Raw genomic sequence first — 23,070 nt, 5'->3', positions numbered from 1 at the left:
TTATGTTTTCCTAACTTAAAAGTTTGCTTTTTTATCTTTTAACTATACCCATTCTTTCATTTACTTCCAAATTGGGCCTTGTTCATTTTTTCTCCTTTCTGGCATATCGCACCTTTTCACTTCTAATCCTCTGTTAGGTTTTTGTTATTAATTTCTTATGTGAATTTTTTCTTAACACTTTACTTTTGTGCCTTTGATTCTTATCCATTTTCAGAGTTTGCTTGGGACTGATAAATTTTCTTTAACTCTTGATTAGATGTTTGGAAGAGTTTTTATGCCAGTTGTTTTTCAGTCATGTCTGACTCTTCATGACCCAGTTTGGGGTTTTCTTGGAAAAGATCCTGGAGTGTTTTTGCCATTTCCTTCTCCAGCTTATTTTACAGATGAGGAAACTGAGGCAAATGGAGTTAAGTGACTTGTCCCGGGTCACACGGCTAGTAAGTGTCTAAGGCCAGATTTGAACTCATGAAAATGAGTTTTCCTGACTCTAGGCCTAGAGCTCTATGTACTAGCACAATACCTAGCTGCCTAGTTAGAAAGAGTAGGATTATGCCATATTGCTTTTCTGGCAGGAGATTGAAACAATAATATTTGTTTGAAATTATTAAGCCTTAGAACTTGTTACATTTTTATTCCTGCAAACACCAGATTACATGTCCTTCTTGATGTTTTTTTCCAAGTATTGTAATGGTAGAAGGAAAGAATCATTAACAACTCACTGCTCAGTAACTACAATTTAAGTGCTTATTATTCTCCTGTTGTTTCATAAACCAGGTACTAGAACCACAGAATGTCGATCCTTCTATGGTTCAAATGACCTTTCTTGATGGTGTTCTTCACCCTTTGTTGAAAGGAGAAGACATTGGCATCTCCTCACACCGTAGATCTTGGTCTGCTCAAAGTAGCACCGCCGTTGACGTAAGCAGACTATAACCAGTGGGGTGATTATCCAGTGTTCTTTCTTTATCTTTAATCAGCATATATGCAAGCATGCCATGTGGGTTCACCATCATGTTACTATCTTTAGGATCATTCTATACGTGCTCAAGCCAGTAGCCCAACACCAACTATGAACTCCCAGGCTACAGGGACCACACAGAATCTATTCCTGCAGCAGCCTGGAAGTCCTCGACTCAACAGGAGGAGGGGCTCAGATAGTAGTGCAGATGAAGAGAAGAGAGAAGAGAAATGTGGTTGCCTAGGCCATGGAGGTAGGAGGAGTATACTCCCCCTTTTTTAGAGAGTCATAAGGAAAATAAATAAAATAGAAATGTTAAAAACTGCTTATACTCTATTGGTATCTAAAAATGATGTTTCTCTTTTTGTAGAAAATCATAAAAGCAAAAATAAACACTTTCATAACAAAAGAAGAAAAACTGAAGATGACGAAAAGAATCTAAACGCAAAAAGACCTCGAACAGACAATGTTTCCGACTATTCTGAGTGCAGCGACTCAGAAACTTCAAGTAAAAGGATGACAGACCCGCCTTATAATCCAAATGCGGGAAATGAGGCGAGCAGAAACGATTCAAATATCAATGGAGATGAAGGAATGTCCCAGCGCAGTGAGGGAGCAGAGCAACCAGCAGCAAGTAGCCAGTCTCTTTGGGGTCAAGTCCAAGAAGGTAAGAAACCGGAAGAGGCAGAACACCTCGTGCCAGCCGGCTTTGAGCTGCAAGGAAACCCTCTTCTGGGCACCGCAGAAAAGATGATGTTTTATGACGCGAGCGTCAGCGACCTGCATATTCAGGAGCACCAACCAGAGAACGCACCTGCTGTGGAGATGTTACCCCAGGAGCAATTCGCGACCACACCACCTACCCCGAAAGGTGTGATCGACGTTACAAATGAGACCGGGTCAGAAAAGGCGGCTCAGGAAAACCCCGCAAGGATCTTTGGTTTTCCGCCGCTTCAGAAAATGGAGGCTCACAGCAGTGACGCAAAACTTTTGTTTTCCACTCCACAATATGTAGAAACAAGAAAACCGGAACCTGAACAAAGCTGGGCTAGCAGCATGGCAAACAAAATGGATTTGGCAGCTCCTAGTCTTAAGAACCCTTTTGCCGTAAGTGAGCGTCTGATTATTGAAAAAGAAAAAGATGCGTTTTCAACGTATCGCACTCCAGGAAATGCAGCTGAAGACCACAAACTGAATAAACCGAATCCACCGCCTCCTGAGGCCCCGAAGCCCAAAGTCCCTCCTTCGGGAGATCACGTCAAACCAAAAGCCAGTTCCATATTTGACGTCATTCAAGCCAAGTTCCCTCGTAACACCGATGTGGCGAAACCTAAGGCCAGCTTCGCCAGCGGTGGCCGACCCGCTGCAGAGAGAAGGTTGACAAATAAAACACAACTTGACTTGCCGAGACCGAGCTTTCATCCCCCTTCCACTCGTGGCAGTGCATCAGAAAGCACCAAGAACCCTCTTATGGATAAAAATGACCATTTCACAGCTTACAGAGATCCTGCCCTCGCTGGGCAAGAGTCAGGAGGAGCAAGTCACGTTTCATCATTCTTAAGCCAGCACACTTTCCCTCATTCGTCCCACAAAACTTGTCACAATCCAAGTGGTCATCAACCTTCTTTAAGTACCCCTACCCACTTGTTACCTGGCTCTTCAAACCATAACCAGTTGCCTTCTCTTAGTCATTCTGTGAACAGTTCCGCCCCCTCTCCTTTGCTTCCGACAGTGTTACCTGGAGTGCCTCAGGCCTCCTTAGTAGGTGGCCCCCCACGAGCAGAGGCTGCTCACTCCAGCAGCTTGAGCCACTTATCAATAGCGCCACAGCAGCAGCAGCAGCAGCCGCCGCCGCCGCCTCAGCAGCCACCACAGCAGCAGCAGCCGCCGCAGCAACAGCAGCAGCCGCAGCCGCCACCGCAGCAGCCGCCGCCGCAGCAGCAGCCACCGCAGCAGCAGCCGCCACCGCAGCAGCAGCCACCGCAGCAGCAGCCGCCACCGCAGCAGCAGCCGCAGCAGCCGCCGCCACCGCAACTGCAGCCACCGCAGCAGCAGCCGCCGCCACCGCAGCAGCCGCCACCGCAGCAGCCACCGCCGCAGCAGCCTGTGCTGCAGCCACCGCCGCAGCAGCCGCCACAGCAGCCTGTGCTGCAGCCACCGCAGCTGCAGCCGCCGCAGCAGCCTGCGCTGCAGCCACCGCAGCAGCCTGTGCTGCAGCCACCGCAGCTGCAGCCACCACAGCAGCCACCGCAGCAGCCTCTGCAGCTGCAGCCACCGCAGCAGCCTCTGCAGCTGCAGCCACCGCAGCAGCCTGTGCTGCAGCCACCACAGCAGCAGCCTCTGCAGCTGCAGCCACCACAGCAGCAGCCTCTGCAGCTGCAGCCACCGCAGCAGCCTCTGCAGCTGCAGCCACCACAGCAGCAGCCTCTGCAGCTGCAGCCACCACAGCAGCAGCCTCTGCAGCTGCAGCCACCACAGCAGCAGCCTCTGCAGCTGCAGCCACCACAGCAGCAGCCTCTGCTGCAGCCACCACAGCAGCAGCCTCTGCTGCAGCCACCGCAACTGCAGCCACCTCAGCAGCAGCCTCTGCTGCAGCCACCTCAGCAGCAGCCTCTGCTGCAGCCACCGCAACTGCAGCCACCGCAACAGCAGCCTCTGCTGCAGCCACCGCAACTGCAGCCACCTCAGCAGCAGCCTCTGCTGCAGCCACCGCAGCAGCAGCCTCTCCTGCAGCCACCGCAGCAGCAGCCTCTGCTGCAGCCACCGCAGCAGCAGCTGCCGCCGCCACCGCAGCCGCAGCAGCAGCAGCCGCCGCAGCCGCAGATGCTGCAGCATGCATCACCTCATCACCTCGGACAAGCACATCCACCTGCTTCCTATAATCAGCTCGGACTCTACCCAGTTGTTTGGCAGTATCCTAATGGGCCCCCTTCCTACCCGGCACTGAGCAGCATGTCCACTCCTAAATGGCTCCCACAGGACAATGCAGCGAATGCTGAAGCCTCCTTGCGGGGGGTAAGTCACGTTGATGGTTCTTGTGATTTGATTGAATGGAGTAGGGTCATGGCAGAGTGACTGTGAGTTTATGCCCAGTGGTAAATAAGGTTCACATGGGATCTTTAGAGAAAAAAAGGATAGTGAAGAGAGTGTAGTTTGGCCACAGGAAACACCAGATGTGGGGTTTATAGCTTGCTGTAAAGAAACCTCTGAGGTCTTAGCCCAGTGCCCTGCTGGGCCAATGGAAAGCGAAGAGAGGAGCTCCTGTAATTGCAGGCGTGTTGTTGCTGCTGCCCCGTACACTATCGTACTGCCTTCCTAAAATGGTGTGACTTGACTAGGCCTATTTTAAAGGTCCCCATGATGTGCAACCCAGTGAGCCCAAAGCCATTTTTAACATGGCTGCACAGACCCCATTGAGTTAGTCTGTGTAACTGCTAAATCCTTTGCTTATGCTTAGAGGAAAGTGACCTCTATAGATCAGAGGGGACTGGGCAAAGGTCTTACTCAAATTCAGAGTTTGAAACCATAGGCCAAGTGACCACATTTTGTGAAGGTTTCAGTGGAAACTGAAAATGAGAAAGAAAAATAGATTAGTAAAGAATGGTTTCATTTCTATGTGTGTGTTTTATTGGTAGTATTTTTAAAAGTAGGGACTAAGCAAATCAAATTTTATGGTGCATTATTTATAAAAATTAAATCCAACGAGTATTATTTGTAAGGTGAAGATTTCATTTTTATGAGACCCACTCCCAGCCCCAGGACCTCGATTTTTTTTTCCCATTTAATATATATGTATATTTTAATGTTATAGAAAGGAGTAAAATTTTATTATGACTTTTTACTTAACAAATTCCTGTCTCCATCATACAAAGTTCAAATATTTGGATTATAGGTCATTTTAGGGACCAGCTAGAATACTGGGGATCCAGATTAGAGCCATTCTTAAGAACCATTAGGTTTGGTGTTGGTTTGGTTTTTTTGTGTTAAGTGGCCACACTGTATCTTCTTGCTTTATTTTTCAGTTTCATGTTGTTTTAGTACTAGAATCAAGGCACTTAAACTCTGACCTCAGTCTCTTCAGCTATAAAATTGAGGGGGTTAGAATTGATAGGCTCTAAAATCTCCCAGTTCTCTGCCATTCCTCTTAAAAGTTATCATTTGGAGAACCAAGTGTAAATTACTCAGTTTGATTTTGCATTACCTTAGATATAGCGAATCAGATTTGTGATCTAAACATGTTGCCAACTTACCCATAAACCGTCATGGAAGAGTGACTGAATGATTGACACAGAAAGGCTTTTTTTTTCTAGATATGTACTTTATGTGTGTGATGGGAAAAATTAATTCAGTTTTTAATTTTCTTGGCAATACAGTGTAGTATACAGTAAATTAGTCTCGTTTTCATTCTGAGTTTGAAGATACATTTTTAAAAATACGTAAAATGCATGCAGTATTAAAAGATGATTTTAAAGACCAGGAGTGACAAATGACAAACATGTTCATAGTTCTTATTTCTCTTGAAATGAGAATTCCTATTTAAATACTTTTCAAGTACCAGGTAATTTTATGAACTTCTTATAAACTGTATCTTCTCTGTATGAATGAAAGTACTTAATCCATTATTTTACCCTTGGTTCAAATTAATAAGATTTTTACAAGTAAATATTTTCTTATCAAATGTCTCAATGCATGTGGCAAATCAGTTTAGACACAAGATTTCGCGGTGCACGTGATCTGTTAAAAGTTTATGCTCTTTTGTATACGTACCTCTGTTACAGGCCTACTCTTCTACTATGTTTAGCTCCCTGTGGTAACTGAAGTCTGATTTGTTTTTTGTAACAGAATACTCCCAATCCTTGGTTACATCAGCCTACCCCTGTGACCTCTGCTGACGGTCTTGGGTTACCAAGTCACATTCCTGTCAGGCCATCCAGTGCAGATCCTCATCGGCCCCTTAACATGACAGGTCATTCTGGCCCATCGTTGTCAAAAGCGTTAGTAGATCATCATCCCAAAGAGTAAGTTTGCCAGTGCTTAAGACTTTTAAATACCTTATGTTTATGTGCTTCCTTTTTTCCAAGACATTTAAAGTTAATACTCTAAAGTTGGACTTTGAAAAAGTTCAGTTCCTTCTGTTTTAATTTACATTCTGATTTACTGGGTACCATTATGGGATGTGTCAAGAATGTTCGTACTGAAATGACAGCTTGTTTTTTATACCACATAGAAACTTTTATGTAAGAGAAAATGATTTAAGAATGTTCCGTGTCTGGTTTTACCCTTGCAGAGAATTGGAGAGGAAAGCTTTTATTGACCCTCTCAGGACTGTTGTTTCCACTTCAGTCAAGAGTGATTTGGATCTGATCCCAGCTGTAAAAGAGAGTCAGTTACCGAGACCTTTTGTGGATCAAATGATGAGTCAGTTCCAGAGGCCAATTCAGGATACTGGAGACAGGATGAGCAAGTACAATGAGGAAAGCCGAAGGGTCCTCCAAGAAAGCATCGATGACGTCACTCCCTTCGCGGACAAGATGACTCTGGATGGAGACGGAGAGAGCTATTCCAGAAGCACTCCTTTGTCCTCTGCCAGCGCAAAAAGTCAAACCACCAAACAAGACAAAGACGGGGACCGCTCTGTGTCAGAACTGTTTGGTGTGAAGCCCTCTGCACCTCAGAGTAACTACTTCACCACCATATCCAGCACTGTTGTCAATGAACCTCCGCGGTTCCCACCCAAAGAAGTCTCTGCTCTGTTCACTGATAAGCAGAATAACAACCCCTCAACAGTAGCCAATCCTCAAGTCCTGACTTCATGTATGTCATCACTTTCAAAGCCCCCACCTCTGATTAAACACCAACCAGAAGGTGAAGGCTTGGGAAGCAAGCTAGCGGAACAGCTTCCCCAGCAAATGCCGTCTCACTCCGTAACTGCTTTTGGAAATGACTGTCGGAGTCCTAACCATTTGGCGGTTTCTTCCTCGAATCCAATCCGGAGTATGCCTGCATTACATAGAGCACCAGTTTTTCATCCACCAATCCATCCCAGTCCAGATAGAAAGGAAAGCACCTATAGCAGCCTTTCCCCTCCCACCTTAACTCCAGTTATGCCAGTAAATGCTGGGGGGAAAGTCCAGGAATTACAGAAACCTCCAACTCTACTACCTGAGCTAAAAGACGCTCAGGCAACTTTCAAGAATGCTTCTGAACAAAATTTGTCTGAAATGTGGAGATCTCCTAGTGCCCCTGGCAATGAGAAAGCGACCTGGCATGCAGAGAAAAGCAGCGGAAAGGCACCGGCTGCCACAGCATCTGTCATCGTGTGTCCCCCTTCGAGTGGAAAGTACGAGAGCGTGCCAGCAATGCAGCCGGCTCCCAGGGAGCGAGGGAGTGAGAGATCTTCAATTGGGGCAAATCCAGCCGATATCTGGAAACCAGTGGAAGCCCAAGAGGTTGGGAGAGTTATTCTTCCCAATTCAAACTTGACCCTTCCTCCAACCCACTATGAGAAGCAGCTTGAGGCCACCCCCAAGGGCCGCACTGCCAGCTCCATCATCAAGCCTGCAACTCCTGGTTTGATCTGTGGCACCAAACAGAACATAACACCGGCCGCTGCCGCCGCCGCAGCCGCCGCTGCCGCCGCCACCGCGGCCGCCGCCGCCGCCGCCGTTCCCGCCACCCCCACCGCTGCCGCCCCCGCCCCCCTCCCCACCACCAGTGACTCCAGCTGGAGCTGTGCAGATGTGATATATTCGCTGGCAAATACAGTTTTGACACCCACATCCTCACCGTCTACTTCGAGAAGTGTCGTCCAGCCGACAGCCCACGTACAGGAATGCAGAGTCAGCACCATAATTTCAAACACCGCAGTCAGTAGCAAGACAGGCAGGGAGGCCCCGCCCAGCTCCGAGTTCTCCAACGCGGCCGATTTTATCCACTTAAAAAAACATAAGGCTGCGTTGGCCGCAGCTCAGTTTAAAGGTGGTAATGCCAACGAGGCTGAGCCGAGTGCCGGAAGCAGCCAAACGTATCCAGCTTCCGCTCGCCCTGAAAGTCCTGCCACCTGCAGTTCGGCAAACAAGGCACAAGCTGTAGGCAGCGGGCAGAACTCCCAGACCAGTCAGCCCAATTACCACACCAAGCTGAAAAAGGCCTGGCTCACCAGACATTCCGAGGAAGATAAAAACAGCAACAGGGTGGAGAATTCAGGAAACACCGTCTCAGAGATCATTAAGCCGTGCTCGGTCAATTTAATGGCCTCCACATCGGGTGAGATGCAGAGCAGTGGGGAGAGTCCGGTCCTGGAAGATAAACCCGCCAGAGACGATAGAGCCGGCAAAAGGAAGATGAAAAGGCATTACGAGTCTGTCTCTGACAGTGAAGACTCCGACGAGAGCAAGGCTGAGCAGAGGGCCAAGCGCCAGCCCAAGCCAACATACAAGAAGAAGCAGAACGATCTGCAGAAGAGAAAGGGGGAGCTCGAGGAGGAAGCCAGGCCTAACGGGGCTCTCATCCGGAGCTCTCGAGACAAGAGCAAGCTCAAGCTGCCAAGCAGCAGCTCCAATGGTGAGTACTGCAGTGTCGTCCGGCTTGGGGTGGGCGGGACTGGGCAGCCCGGCGGGGAGGGGGCGGGTGGAGGAGCCCAGCCCCGCCCACCTCCTGCTTTGCCGGGGCTCGCTACTTCCACAGTGCAAAGCAGCCCTTCTGTGTGGACGGGGCACACGTGTATTGCCCAGCTCCCTCATCCTTTGTTGCCAGGGTGCATTTCCTATCCTGTGGTTCAGGAGAAGGGAAATGAAAAGACGTTACTCCCTTTCTTAATGAAAACAAAATGTGTTTGATGTTAAGCTGATCCCAGTTTTCATCTGTGTTACTGTAAGTTGGTATTGCCTAATATAACGATATGATGTAGTTTTCTTTGACCCATAAATACTTGATTTTTAAAAAAACCTGACATTTAAATTCATAGTTAGCATGTTTAGAGCTAATGATTTTGCTGAACCATTCTTGATATGAAAAAAGATTTTTAGTTTGAGTGTACTCATGGCATTAGAGATAATTTTAATTATTTGTTTTGATTAGGAAAATACTTTTTGTTGACAGGGCAAGCTGAACATAAATTATGGCTAACATTTATTGATAAGTGTTTCTGTGCATTTTTACTCTTAATTTCATTAAATTTAGCTTTAAACAAGAAGAAAGAAAGGCGTGCTTGGTCATGTAGACATGTGCCTTTTTGTGGCACTGTGCTTGCGCGACCCAGCCATCCATCTGTATGCAGTATATATAGCAAGTGTATGTGGAGGCTCAGGGCTTCCAGAAGCAATGCCATGTGTGAAAGCTCCTCTTGGACCTCCTCAACGAATGGGTTCTTCAGAGAGCAAAGGGAGTGTGAGACAGTTAGAAAAATCCGAAGGAGACAGTTTCACGTGGAGTCACAGAAATATGGTAGTAGACAATGAAAGAGAAGAGATGTCCATTTATTTTACCACTTAATCATAAACAGTTTTTATTGTTATCTTACTGGGTCACATGCTTTTTGTTTCATATCCCCAAAGGGGTTCAAAGTTCTGGGTCAGAGGTGAATTTTTTTTAAAGCAACTCTCCAGAGTCTTCAGTAAGTATTTATTGAATTGAATGGAACTCTAGATTTGACCTTCACATATTTCATATTTAAAAAACACACCATATGTGTGAAGCCTGTTGTGCTAGATTTTGTACCTTTGTTGTCGAGACTGGATATTGCTTTTGTGTTGTGTCCCCACAGACTTCTGAGACAAAGTCAAATCGGAACTGTTTGCAGGAAGACGTTGATGTGTCTGTGGTCAAATTCATAATCATTTGTCCCCTTCTGGAGCCCAGTTAAGCCTTCCTAAGCCGTAGCAGGCCTAACTAAGCAAAAAGCAGTTTGAGGGCAAGAACTGAGTGCAGAGAGAGAAATTGCGGGGGGGGGTGTTGTCCACACACCTTTATGATCTCCAGAAACACATGAACATTGGTTTTTTTTTATCCCCTGTTTTCTTCACTGTATTTCTTGCCCCTTTTTACTTGTTCTGGATTGCATTCTGTGGTCTGAATGCTTACTGAACTTGATCTAATAGCTGTATCCATGTCATTCATTAGTGAAATGGATCTTAACATTTTCATGGCTGTAATTTTTTTTGTTGTAATTTTTCTTTAAGAAGATACAGAATAAAAGGCTGAACTCTTTGCAATTTAAATGAGGGTAGGGGGCGGGACACTCTCTCTCTCTCTCTCTCTCTCTCTCTCTCTCTCTCTCTCTCTCTCTTTCTTTCTCCTCCTCTCTTTGGAATTTACTTTCCCTTCTGTCCTAGTTCTTGAACCAGAACTGCTATCTCTAAATTTTTGATGTAAGTAGACTGCTAGGGTTTCAGTTTAAAATCTAAAAAGTAAGGAGTTGTGTGGGGCAAAAATACACAGCATGAAGGAATTAATAAGTGTGTCTTGGGAAAGTGGCATTATCTGACCTGGGGTCAGAAAGCCCTGGGTTCAAATGTGGCCTTGGATACTTATTAGCCAAGTCATTTAACCCCTCACCTGTAGAATAAAGATACTATCACCTTCCTCCCCTGGTGATTGTGAGGATGAACTGAAGTGTTATTTTTAAAGTACTTTGCAAACCTTAAAACACTGTCTAAAGGGTTTGCTAGTGATATCATAGTCACTTTTAACAATGAAGGGATCTTATGGTTTCAAAACAGATGCCTTTCAAAATTTGCATACATAACCAGTAAGTGCCAAGGGATAAGAGTTTTGGTAGGAAAGAAGTGCCCCTTAAAAAGGAAAGTTTATTTTAGATATAAATTTGTACACACTTCCTTTTTTTTTTTTTTTAAATTAAATTAATTTATTTATTTGTAGTTTTCAACATTCACTTCCACAAGATTTTGAGTTCCAAATTTCTCCCTATCTCATCCCTCCCCCCCACCACAAGATGGCATGCATTCTGAAAGCCCCTTCTCCTAATCTACCCTCCCCTCTATCTCTCCCCCCCTTCCTCTTCAGTTTTTCTGTAGGGCAGGATAGATTTCTATACCCCATTTCCTGTATATCTTATTTCCTAGTTGCATGTGAGAACAATTTTTTTTAAACTTTTGTTTTTAAAACTTTGGGTTCCAAATTTTCTCCCTTCCTCCTTCCCCACCCACCCTCACTGAGAAGGCAAGCAACTCAATACAAGTTATACACATGTAGTCATGCAAAACACTTCCACAGCAGTCATGTTGTGAAAAACTAACTCTATTTCCCTTCATCTTATCCCACCTCCCCATTTATGCTGTTCTCTATTTTGACCCTGTCCCTCCTCAGAAGTGTGTGCTTCTGATTACCCCTCCCCCAATCTGCCCCACACTTCTGATAAAAAGGGAAAGGGACTGGAGGAAGCATAGATTAAGCATCGAGCGGTCACGTGAACATTTAATACCAAAAATGGGACATCACTTGGAAGCAGAGACAGGCTGGATTGTTCTTATGGGTGGAAACAGGGCTTCATCAGTCTGTCTGTCTTCAGTAAAGGTTCTCTTGCCTTTTTAAAACTTGATGGCTACAGTGAAGTCTCTGACCCTGGAGATCACATTTGTTTTTTCATTTGTACCGTTGATTACAAATCTCTGAAGTAGTGTGATGAGGCTGTGTTCTCCAAGAACTCTTACTAGACAGATCCTTTCTGGTGAAACATGGACTATCGCTGGGCCTGAGCTTTCTCATTTGTGAAGTGAAGCTAGATAATAACACTGTTTCTGCTTCCTCCTAGGATTGTTGGGAGGAAAGCTCTTTGTAGAGTATCATTTATGATCATCTCTTCTCTGGTTCTATCTAGATACCAGATATCTAGTTTTTACCAAAACCTTAGAGGCAGAAAGGACCTCAGGGTCTGAACAGGAATCTACCTTGGTAACAGCCCATAAGGAAGTCCCCACCCTTTTTTTGGAGTTCTTTAATTAGGGATCTTCAAAGGTAACCCATTCTGTTTTGAGGTGGCTCTTCCTCATTGCTCCACCAGTAGGATTCCTTCTCTGCTGGTTAGCCCTCCAAACACTTGGAAACAACTCTCTCCTGTCATCCCCATTTTTTTCAGGCTCCTCAGCCCCATTTCCTTCAGCTGAGCCTCACTGCTCCCAGGGCGCATGGCCATACTTGTCTTTGCCGCCTTCTGCGTGTTCTTTACATTATCCAGTTCCTTCCTAAAAGAGGTGTCCAGATCTGAACACAGTCATTTCGATGTGGTCTGACCTGGCAGTTAAGGAGGACTGTCACCTCCCTAACCTTGGGTGAACTCCTGGTCTTGTATGTATAGGCAGTGAACCCATGGCTTTTGGACTTCACTTTCACACTGCCGACACGTGTCTAATTTGCAGCCAGCTGAGCCCCACCGCCCCGTTTTACAGATGAGCTCCTGTCTAGACACACACTGTCCTCATCTTATATTTACAGAATTAAGTGCTGTCCAGCCGGCTAGCCTGTAGAAGTCTTTCTGGATATGATCCTTTGGTCCTGCCCACAAATTGAATGAGAATATACCATCACTTATATTTAGGTTTCATTAAAGATACTTGAGGGTGTTGTTACTGTTTGCTTATGACAGTAGTGTGGGTCACTTTATCATTTGGCTCTGAATCCACCTTCCTGCACTGTCATTGATGTAGCTCACATCTTTCCACCTTGTGCATGAGATGGGACGTGTCAGATGTTTATTAGCTCATATTTAGGAAACTAGCCATCACACTCCTTGGACAAGCAACCCTGTCAAATGGAGAAAGGACGTTAGTCCTGTTCTGGATGGAGCTGTACCGACTCTCCATGATTACCACTTCCTTTTCTAACGGCCACTGTTTAAATGTGGTTTCCTGCTCTTTACCACTGAGGCATTATTTGTAAATCACTTAGTTGTGAGTCTGGTTCCTGGTCTAAACGAAAATCAAATTATGTAGTTCGTTTCTTTCACTACAGTTAAAAGGGGAGATCCAGATAATTGGAGATATATTGGGCAAATTAAAAATCTGTCAGTAGTAAAGCATTATTGTTATGATTCTGAGTTTATAGGATCTGGAGTATAGATTATGAATAGATAGGGTCATGGTCCTGGTGACAGGAGGACCCGAGTTCAAATCTGGCATGGGACCACTTACTGGCTGTGTGACCCTGGGCAAGTCATTAACCCTGTTTGCATCAGTTTCCTCATTTGTAAAAATGAGCTGGAGAAGGAAATGGCAAACCACTCCAGGATCTTTGCCAAGAAAACTTCAAAAGGGGATCACAAAGAGTCCGATATGACCGAAAAACAACTAAGCAGCCACAGTATAGGCCATGAAAGAATTCTCAGTTGAAGGTTGAATGGTGGAAGGAAGCGATGCCCAGTTGATGCTAACCCCAGAGAAAGGCTTTGAGAGCCTTTTCAATGGTTGATCCTCACCCGCACCCCGAGTAGACAGATCCAAGTGGCTCCTTGCCATAAGTTAGAGGCAGCAGAGAAGAGCATGAAATTAGAGGGAAATCCAGGCACCATGCCTAGAAATGCTTGCAACTGGGGCCTCTATTAAACGGGCCACCCTGTAGTTTAAACGCTGTGCTTCATGTATGAGAAAGCTTATTCTTTCCACAACTGCAGTGTTCCCTCTAACAGCCGATGGGGAAAATTCAGTCAAGGCCTTAGCCAAGACAGTTCAGCTTGTGTGAAAAAGTCAACTCTACAAGTTAAACCCCTCAGGATTGTAATGTTGTCTTGCTCTCCGTTATGAATGAACTTGGAAATCACAAGATTCAGAAAATATAGCTTATATTTAATGGGAGACATAAGTTTCAACAGTAACATTGAAAAGTTTATCTTTTTTGTTTTTAATTCAAAGGCATCTTTAATGGACCTGCCTGTACTTACTTTGAGAAAGACGTAGTTATTTGGCAAATGTTTTGGTATTGATTAGAAATCAAAGTGGCAGATTGGATAGGTATTTAAAACTGTTGCTTCCCCCCCCCCTTTAAATACTAGACAATAAAATATTTATGAAATGGCTCTTTTGTTTCTAACTTATGTAGAATGTTTTCATTCTTTCTGCAGCTAGAAAGGTAGTAATAATCTGGATAAAACTAAGGTAGCTTTCAGAAACTATCATTTTTGTCACGTCTTGCTTCCACTGATTTGCAATGGATCACACATAAGAGGAACGAGGCAAAAATACCCAACTATACACATGTGTACTTCTTTGTAGTTTTTTCTTCTTTTTTTCTTATCCCTTCTCCTTCCGTTTGCCTAACTAAAACACATCATTTATCCTAGAAGAGTTATTATAACATTAGGAAAGCGGGACCAAAACACATAGTTTTTGGAATTAGAATTCTCTTCTGGCTTTTAAAAAATGTTCTTTGTATTTAGAATAGTGTTCTTATGATCTTTAATGTGCTTTACATCGCAGAATGTTTTTCTTTATAATATGTAGGTATCAGTAACTTACATATAAACCAGATTTCTGCATTAGGAAGCATTTTTAATTTTACAGTTACTGTTGATATGAAGGGATATTTCCATTAATGTTCATTTAAGTTATTTCTACAACATGAGTATTTGATAATGCCAAGGTCCAGTTCTAAGAAATTTAGAATCTCAGTTCTCCTATTTTCTAATGTGTTCATTCAAACCTTCTGAGAGTCCAAACTATGAAATAAACACCTTTCATTGTTCAAAATTTTACTTATTGTGCCGACCATATGGGACCATGAAATTTATAAAAAATATATCCTAATTCTTCTCAGTTCCGCTAATATCTAGAGTAGCGGTGTCAACACAGGTCTTGCTGAAAGTGTATTGGAAAACGTTTAACAAAATAAAGATAAAACTGAACATAAATAATGTTAATGTGTAGTTTTCCAAGTCGATATGAGGGCGGTAAGGCATCCTTAGTACTATTAGTGACCTGGTTTGACACCACTGCTCTAGAACCTTTACTGTCAGACCAGTCGTTATGGGCAGTAAAATGGTAAGATTCGTGTTTAAATCATTTGTTACCTTTAAATTGGCTATTTGATATTTGCTTTCTTTGCTACTTATCTTGAGTTGTCATAATCTAGTTTTGTTTGTGTAAGTGAACTAGTCTTCATAGTCTTGGTCATTCATGTCTGTGTGACTCTTACAGCCGGCATCCCTCGTTCAGTATTGAAAGACTGGCGTAAAGTGAAGAAGCTGAAGCAGACTGGCGAGTCCTTTCTGCAGGACGACTCCTGCTGTGAGATAGGCCCCAACTTGCAGAAGTGCAGAGAGTGCAGACTGATCCGAAGTAAGAAGGGGGAAGAGCCAACACACTCGCCAGTGTTCTGTAGATTTTACTACTTCCGGCGGTGAGTGAAAAATAATTGGAAGCTGTGTCTTGGGGGAGGACAGAAGGAGTCCTTGGACTGTTATTATCTTCTCTGTGGGATTGCCTTTTTTAGTGAAGCCTTTGCATGACACAGTTCACCAACCTGGAATGGGTCACTTTGCAAAAGCAAAAAGAGAAGACAGTACTGAGCTGAAAAAATAGTTAGGCATAGTACAGGAAGTAGATGCTTTTCTCAGCAGTAGCTTTTTAAAATGCCATTTTCCCTTCATGTGTAAGAGTGTGGCTTTCTGGCAGGTGTTGATTAAATGATTTAAAATTATTTTAATACTTTGTAGTAGAAGTCATGGTGATTTTTAATTTGGGTGTAAGCGAAAACCTCACGTAGTATCTGTAGGCAAAGTACTATTGAGAGCATATTCCGATATTCCAATATATAGCATTGGGGAAGAGGAGGGTGGGGGTTGTTTTTAATGTGCTACACACTGGTAGCTCCTGAGGTATGCCTTGAAATTTCACATTCTTTGGTTCTGAAAGCAGCGGGTAAAGGACATTTTTATTAAAATGCTATCCAATCATTAATGAGCTCTAATTTATAGGTCTTTCCGAAGAGGTGAAGAACAGACTAATCTGATTGTTTTAATTAGCCAAGCCTGACTAGTTAGAACAACGTAGAGGGTGTTTAGCTCAAGTGAATATATGATGCTTGGAGAGTCTCAGCAACTGAAACGAAATTCAAGCCAGTGTCAAGGGAAGGGAGGAGGGGACTCCAGGGGAGGGGAAGGTGGGGTTCAGGGATGTGGGAAAGCTGCTGGTCATGTAAAGAGAGAAAGTGGCAGGGAGGAAACTGGGGGGAAAATGGGGAAGTGGGAAAGAAAGTGAGGTAAAGAAACCCTTTTAATTGTCTCTGCTCCAGAGCATGACCTCCTGTTTCTCGCTCTGAGTGTAAAGTCTGTCTTAGAGTCGAAAAGAGTGATGTAATTGTCATATGGAAGAAGAGGGTGGAGAGTGAGTGAGATCTTTCTCACAGAGTGAGAAAGGTCAACGCTAGCGTTCGACATTGTGAAAAGATACCTGTCTGTAGTTTGGATAGGAAGAAGAATGACTGCCATCACAGTTACAAGTTAATTGGATAAAGAAGAGCTTATTCAGAGCCAACCATAAATGCCCAGAACAACATAGATATCAGAAATAATAGGAAATAATCAAATTTATTTCCAAAATAGTCATCTGAGTGTAAGACTTGTTTTTTCTTTTTTTTTTCCCTAAACTAATTTGTGTAGTAGAAGAGTAAATGAAGCATGTATACTGTAACTTGTTTAATCTTTGGATGAAGGTTTTACATCTAATGAAACCAAAGGAGATAGATAGATTACCACCCCATCAAATAGTACCACTTATTTGTTCTATGGCTAGCAATCTCTGACTCTTCCTAAACCCTGTGACTTAGAATGGCCTACTGCTGAGGCCAACACCCTTTTCTCCAGACACCTCCTCCCCTTATTTCCCTGTCCCTCAGCCCCACTATTCCTGTTCGCTTCTAGCCTGCTCTGGCTTCTGTCATTCTTTTGTTAACAAACTTCTCTTCCTTTGTCTTGGAAGGTTCTTCTTGGTGCTCCTTCCATCTTGCCTGGCTTTCCTCAGAAGACCCTCCATCCTGTCCAGTACTCAGTACTTCCCTTTTGCTTCCCAGAAGAATGAGCCCAAAGAACAAGTTGGCATAATGAATCCCTCTTTATTCAGTGTCTGTCCTGTGTCACTAACCCTTGGCAACCTTACCTCCTTGGAGGGTCACCTCTGCTCTCCAGATTGCCCCCACCTGAAATGTCGTGTATCCTCTGTCTGCTTCCATTTCCACAACTGTAGAAAGGGGATTATCACAGCACTTACCTCACAAGGCTGGTGTGAAGATAAAATGAGATTTTTATAAAGCACTTACATGGCGTTACTTCATAAATCTTTGTTCCGTTCCCTTCTTCTTTACCCACATTCTTACTGCAGTCACCTGTCACCTCTCAGATCATTGCCGCCTCTTTTGAAGACTTCCATACCTGTTCTTTCAGCGGATTGTCAGCTCCTTGAGGGCCCACCTGCTTCACTGTTGTCTTTATATCCCCATAGTAGATTTTAAAAGGACCTGTTAATTGATTTCTCTATTCCCCAACCACTGCCCTTTTACTTAGGAACTTAATTATACACATTGATGTCCCCTTCTGCGGCACCCTGGCCCTCCCGGTAACCAGCCTGCCAGTTCCAGTGACTTATACTGTGTTTTTGCTTCCAACAGAAATGAATCGGCTTTTGGTTTCATCGTCATGCATAATTGGGTGTGGGTGTGGGTGTTTTTATTTAGTATTTTTATTTTTCCCCAGTTACATGTAAAAACAATTTTTAACCTTCAGTTTTAAGACTTTTGAGTTCCAAATTCTCTCCCTTCCTCCCTCCCCAACCCCCCTCATTCAGAAGGCAAGCAGTTTGACAGAGATTATGCATGTGTAGTCATGTAAAACATTTCCGTAATAGTCATATTGTGAAAGAAAACATAGACTAAAAATTAAAAACTCAAGAAAAATAAAGGGAATCTATGTTTAGGTACCATCAGTTCTTTGTTTGGGAATGGGTAGCATTTTTCATCATAAGTGCTTCGGAGTTGTCTTGGATCATTGTATTTCTGAGAAGAGCTGTATTCTCATTCACAGCTGATCATCTTACATCATTGCTGTTACTTTGTATATGGTACATTTCATTTTGCATCAGCCCCTGCAAGTCTTTCTAGTTTCACCCATAGTTGTTTAACCTCCATGGTCCAGTACTAAGAAATCCTCTCTAATCTCAACCACCTAACTTCTCTCTCCCTGCTTCTGTCCTTCTGTACTGTACTTTAGCGTGACCTTGTTCTCCTACTTCATCATTCCTCCTTTGGTCTTACTTTCCTCACTCTGTAGTCTTAATCCTATAATTCATATAATTTCAGCTATATACTGCCTTCTCCCCTTAAATCCCCCGTATCTTTGTTCTCTTGCTCCTCATGTTTTAGCCCTGAACTACTAACTGCAGAAGAAAATCACCCGGTTGCTGTCTCCATTACAGATACGTGATCTGATCCCAGCTGGGCCTGAACGTTCTTATTCTCTGACTGATTTTCTGTTGAACTCTCCACAGAAGTTATTCCTCATGCTCTCTCCTCAACTCTGAATAGAAATAAAAGGCCTCTCCATATCATCCTCAACAAAAAGGGCTGCTCTTCTCCTGAAAGCCAGCCCCTCTGCTTGTGCCCATCACTCGCTATCTCCTTCTGGATCTTTTCCTTCAGTCATCAGCCTCAGTTTTCATTCCTCCTCTTCTTATGTACTGCCACCTTCCCTGCTATCCGTAAACACATCTGCCTTTACTGTCTTCCCTCCAGGCCTCCCCTTCTTGACAACTGTCTTACTTCTGACCCCACTGCTCTGCTCGGACTGCTCGCTCCAAAGAGACGAGCCTTCACCATAAGCAGAGTGCTGGCCTTGATGTCAGGAAGAGCTGGATTCCAGTCCTGCACCAGGCACTCGCTCTTGGGACACTGGGCTCGACAGACTGGAAGATTCCTTCCAGTCCTAAATCTGGTCCAAGGACTCTCTCCCACATGCTGCGTTCTTTTTCTTCCAGCAGTCTTTGTGGTGGTGCTCCCTCTTAACGTCTCCCTTTTACCTGTTTGACCAGATGATGGAGAGTAGTGAGAAGTGACTCTGGAAAAAGTAGCTTGAAGTCACATTGGAAAGGGTTTTAAATGCTAAACGCAGCAGGCTGGGTGTTGTTCTCGCGGTGAAAGCAAGCCGCTGCAGCTTGCTAGATCGCCTTCCACGTCTTGCCCATAAACTGCAAGTACCTTCAAGATTCTGTTTCTGAACCCATTTGCATGTCTGTAACCTCATTGCTCCCTTGAATTCAGTCGTCCCTAAGCAGATAACTCCCAGATCTACCAGTCCAGCTCCTAGGTCTCTCCTGAGCTCTGTTTGCATATCACCCAGCTACTTGTTGGACATTACCTGGATTTCCCTTGGACCCCTCAAATTCACAGTATCTGAACTAGAACTTGTGTCATTTTGTGCCCCCAACTTCCCCCCTGCCATTCTTTTTATTGAGGGCACCACCATCCCTTTCAGTTGCCCTAGTTTCCAACATCAAAGAAAGTCTTGAATCTTTACTCTCTCTGCCTTCCTCTCCTTCTCTCATTATTCAGTCATTTGCCAAAGTCTTTTCAGTTCTACTTCCATAACAGCTGTCACGTTTATCCTCTTCTCAGTCACATAGGCACCACCCATGTTCAAGTATTCTATTTGGGCTCCTTCTTCCAGCTCTCCTCTTTCAAATTAATATTCCTACAGCACAGGTCTAACTAATGGCATTCCCCTGAGCAAACTGCTGGCTTCGTCTTGCTTCTGGGATGGGACACAGACGTCTGTGTTTAGCATTTAAGCACATTGCAATCTGACTTGAGGCTACTTTTCTAGACTTATTTCACACTGCTGTCCATCATGCGTTCTTAGAATGATGGCATTCCGTCTGCCTTATTTGGGCCTTTACCTGGACTGCCCCCTCCATGTGGAATGCAGACCTTCCTCAGGTTCCTCAGTTCCTTCAGAGTTCACCTGGGGTGCATCCCTAAGCAGAAGGCTTTCCGGAGACTTCTCTGCTTAGTGCTCTTTCCTTCCTCAGTTTTATCTCATGCTGACTTGTGACTCTGCATGTTATATATATCCTCTAGTCAACAGAGCGCTTCCAGTAGCTTCTGTTTTTCGTTTTTTCTTTCCATCTCCAGTGCCTTACACATGGGAAGCATTTAATAAATGCTTATTAAGTGGAACGGAATGTCAGCTCTGGAATTCCTGAATTAGTTCATTTGCTCTAAACGTCATTTCACCCACAATTAGCTTTTTCTAAACTGTCAAGTTGGCATAGTTTTCATTCTGTCTTAGAACAACGCTAAGGACAATTTGGTCTGTGCCATGTAGAATAAAAGCATTTTTTATAATGGGCTAAAATGGGTGGCATTTGTGTTTTGCTCTGATAATATAGAAACACTTTGAGGTCACTTCCAAGTTGCAAATTGAATGATTCTGTAGCATGAAATTCACGTAAACTGAACTTACTAGTTACATTGCTTTTTCCCCGCTTTTTTGCTTCTGTGAAAGATAAACCAAATTAGTTCTGCTCTTCTGTTTCCCTTTTACATTAAATAAACATTTTGAGTTGTTTTCTCTTATTCCCTCGATCTAACCCTTTTGTTATCATTTGTTTCAGATTGTCATTCAGTAAAAACGGAGTGGTCAGAATAGATGGCTTCTCATCTCCTGACCAGTATGACGATGAAGCTCTGAGCTTATGGACATATGAGAATTACGATGATGATGAACTAGACTTAGAGACTTCCAAATACATCTTGAGTATCATAGGTGACAAGTTTTGTCAGTTAGTGACATCAGAGAAAACAGCGCTGTCCTGGGTGAAAAAAGATGGTAAGGATTTTTAATACTTTTAAAAGTTGTATTAATTGTGTTTATTATAGTTTCCAGGAATTTACTCTTCCTAATTTGCTTTCTGCTCTTTATAGGGATGTGCCCGTAAATCTTGTCTCATCAGGTTGTTTACTTGGGGCAATGTCATTGCCTCATAGGCTTATATTTATGTATTCCTAATATGCTCTATGGGCAGCGGGGTTGTGCAGCAGATAGAGTGCTGGGTCTGGAGTCAGACTCATCTTCCTGAGTGCAATTCTGGCCCCAGATACTTAAGTAGCCATGTGACCCTGGGCAAGTCACTTCGTGCTCTGCCTCAGTTTCCTCATCTGTAAAATAAGCTGGAGAAGGAAATGGCAAACCACTTCAGTGTCTCTGCCAAGAAAACCCCAAATGAGGTCACAAAGGGTCAGATTTGACTCAAAGAACTGAACAACAGTATGCTCTGTGTCTTCCTTATGAGGTTGAATATACAGTGGTTTTATGATTCATGAAGTCATAATGTTATATGGTTTCAGTGTAGAATTAGAGGATTATGCTTCTAACATCACTGTTATTTCCTGTCTATAGCTTGCTTTGTATGTATTTGTTTGTGAGTTCCTTGAAAGCAGAGACTGCCTTTTGCCTCTTTTTGTATGCCCAGTACTTAGCACAGTGCCTGGCACGTAGTAGACATTTAATAAATGTTTACCATTGGATTGAAGTGAGCACTCTGAACGGCGTTACGCATACATTTGTCTGATAGAGAAATCATTGTTCTCAATCATTAGGTGGGCGAGTTTTGAATCTGTGGTGCATGTGATGGAAGCTATGAAACATTCTGCTCATGTGTGATTATGAATATTCCTGTAAAGAATTGATAACTTGTAGAAAGTTGTGATTGGTCTGCATTAGCTTTATCCATCACTTCTGCATTATATCACACAGATGTTTGCCTTTCGATTTCTGTACTTTCATTCTGTTTATTCTGCATTTCAGCCAAAATTGCCTGGAAAAGAGCAGTGAGAGGCGTCCGTGAGATGTGTGATGCGTGTGAAGCCACATTGTTTAATATTCATTGGGTCTGCCAAAAATGTGGATTTGTGGTCTGCTTAGATTGTTATAAAGCAAAAGAAAGGAAGAGTTCAAGAGGTCAGTTTATAACATGAACTCGTATGGATTCTTAACCTTTTTTGTGCCATAGACCCCTCAGGCAGTCAATCTGGTGAGGCTGATGGTCTTCAGACTCATGTTTTTAAATTAATAAAATAAAATGTGTAGAATTACAAAAGAAACCAATTACATTCAAATAAAGATGTAATGTTTTTTTCCCCTCCAAGTTCATGGAGTCCCTGAAATCTATCCATGGACCCCCACCAAGTTAAGAACCCTTGACCTAGAGTGCCATGCACGATTTTATTCTAATGTGTTTTAGAATTGCTGACAGAGAAAGCCAGGCATGTTTTTCTTACCGTGAATACATGTAGTCTTACACATATGAAGATGGACATAGAGCTAATTTTCCAACTCTTGTTTTTCTGTCTTCAATTATAACATCTTTCTCCATTGAGGAAAGCAGGATTGTCCCCTTTTCAGAAACTTATTTATCCACACAACCTTATTAAGAGCTAGTGGCTTCAAAAAAAAAATGTTTTCTTTATACCTGATTTGTACTAGATAATTTCTGGTGTGACTTCATTATAGGCTGAGCCTTTTTCTCTAGCAAATAGCAACATTTGAGTGACTGACTTATTGGTACCATTTAATTACAGAATTAAAGGCGTGTCTAGTCAGAATTCAGTAACAACAGCTCTGACCTGTTTTTTATGAAAGCTAAGTTGAGGAGTATTTATCAGAAAGATTATAATGACTACTGTCATTAATCTCTCTGCTCCACACTTTCTTAATTTTGGAGTAAAATGTTCAAATGAACCTTGAAATCTGGAGGAAGCTTTGAGGAAATGGATTGTATACTGCTAACCTCACCAAAGTATATAGTGATTTAAAATTATCTTGCCTGTTGATATAATTGGAGGTGCCTTAGATAGTAAAAGAAACTCAGAATGAAGTTTAACTGTTAATATTCACATATTGAAATAAGGTAGGGAAATTCAATAAGCACTTATTGTTTAAATAGGAAAAGATTAACCCTAGGAAACTTGGAAGGCCTAGAATTAGGAGCCTTGAAATCTTGGGGTATGTATTTTGGAAAAAGATAGTAGGATCATAAATCAGGAGCTGGAAGGGCATGCAAAGGCCATCTGTTTCCAATCTTACTTTATATAGGCAGAAACTGAGGCTCCGAGAAGTT

At 43.4% G+C, this 23,070-nt stretch overlaps 1 protein-coding gene across 8 annotated transcripts in view; it reads left to right on the top strand.

Moving 5' to 3' along the window:
- The window catches only part of JMJD1C (jumonji domain containing 1C), a 240,414-nt gene that overhangs the window by 186,467 nt on the left and 30,877 nt on the right, over window positions 1-23,070 (top strand). For 7 of the 8 annotated variants that reach the window (XM_078150736.1, XM_078150734.1, XM_078150739.1 and 4 more), the window contains 8 exons: window positions 775-918; window positions 1,028-1,211; window positions 1,329-3,973; window positions 5,801-5,976; window positions 6,246-8,521; window positions 15,103-15,304; window positions 20,566-20,780; window positions 21,759-21,911. In XM_078150736.1, coding sequence (XP_078006862.1) covers window positions 775-918; window positions 1,028-1,211; window positions 1,329-3,973; window positions 5,801-5,976; window positions 6,246-8,521; window positions 15,103-15,304; window positions 20,566-20,780; window positions 21,759-21,911 — 5,995 coding nt within the window. Of the gene's footprint in view, window positions 1-774; window positions 937-1,027; window positions 1,212-1,328; window positions 3,974-5,800; window positions 5,977-6,245; window positions 8,522-15,102; window positions 15,305-20,565; window positions 20,781-21,758; window positions 21,912-23,070 lie in introns of those variants that run through there. The other variant, XM_078150740.1, reaches the window with a different exon arrangement.

The sequence above is a fragment of the Phascolarctos cinereus genome, unplaced genomic scaffold (genome assembly GCF_003287225.1).
Source record: "Phascolarctos cinereus isolate Bilbo 61053 unplaced genomic scaffold, phaCin_HiC Scaffold_3;HRSCAF=262, whole genome shotgun sequence".
NCBI lineage: Eukaryota > Metazoa > Chordata > Mammalia > Diprotodontia > Phascolarctidae > Phascolarctos > Phascolarctos cinereus.
Note: the sequence above shows the minus strand (reverse complement) of the source record. Positions and strands in the feature narration are given on the sequence as shown.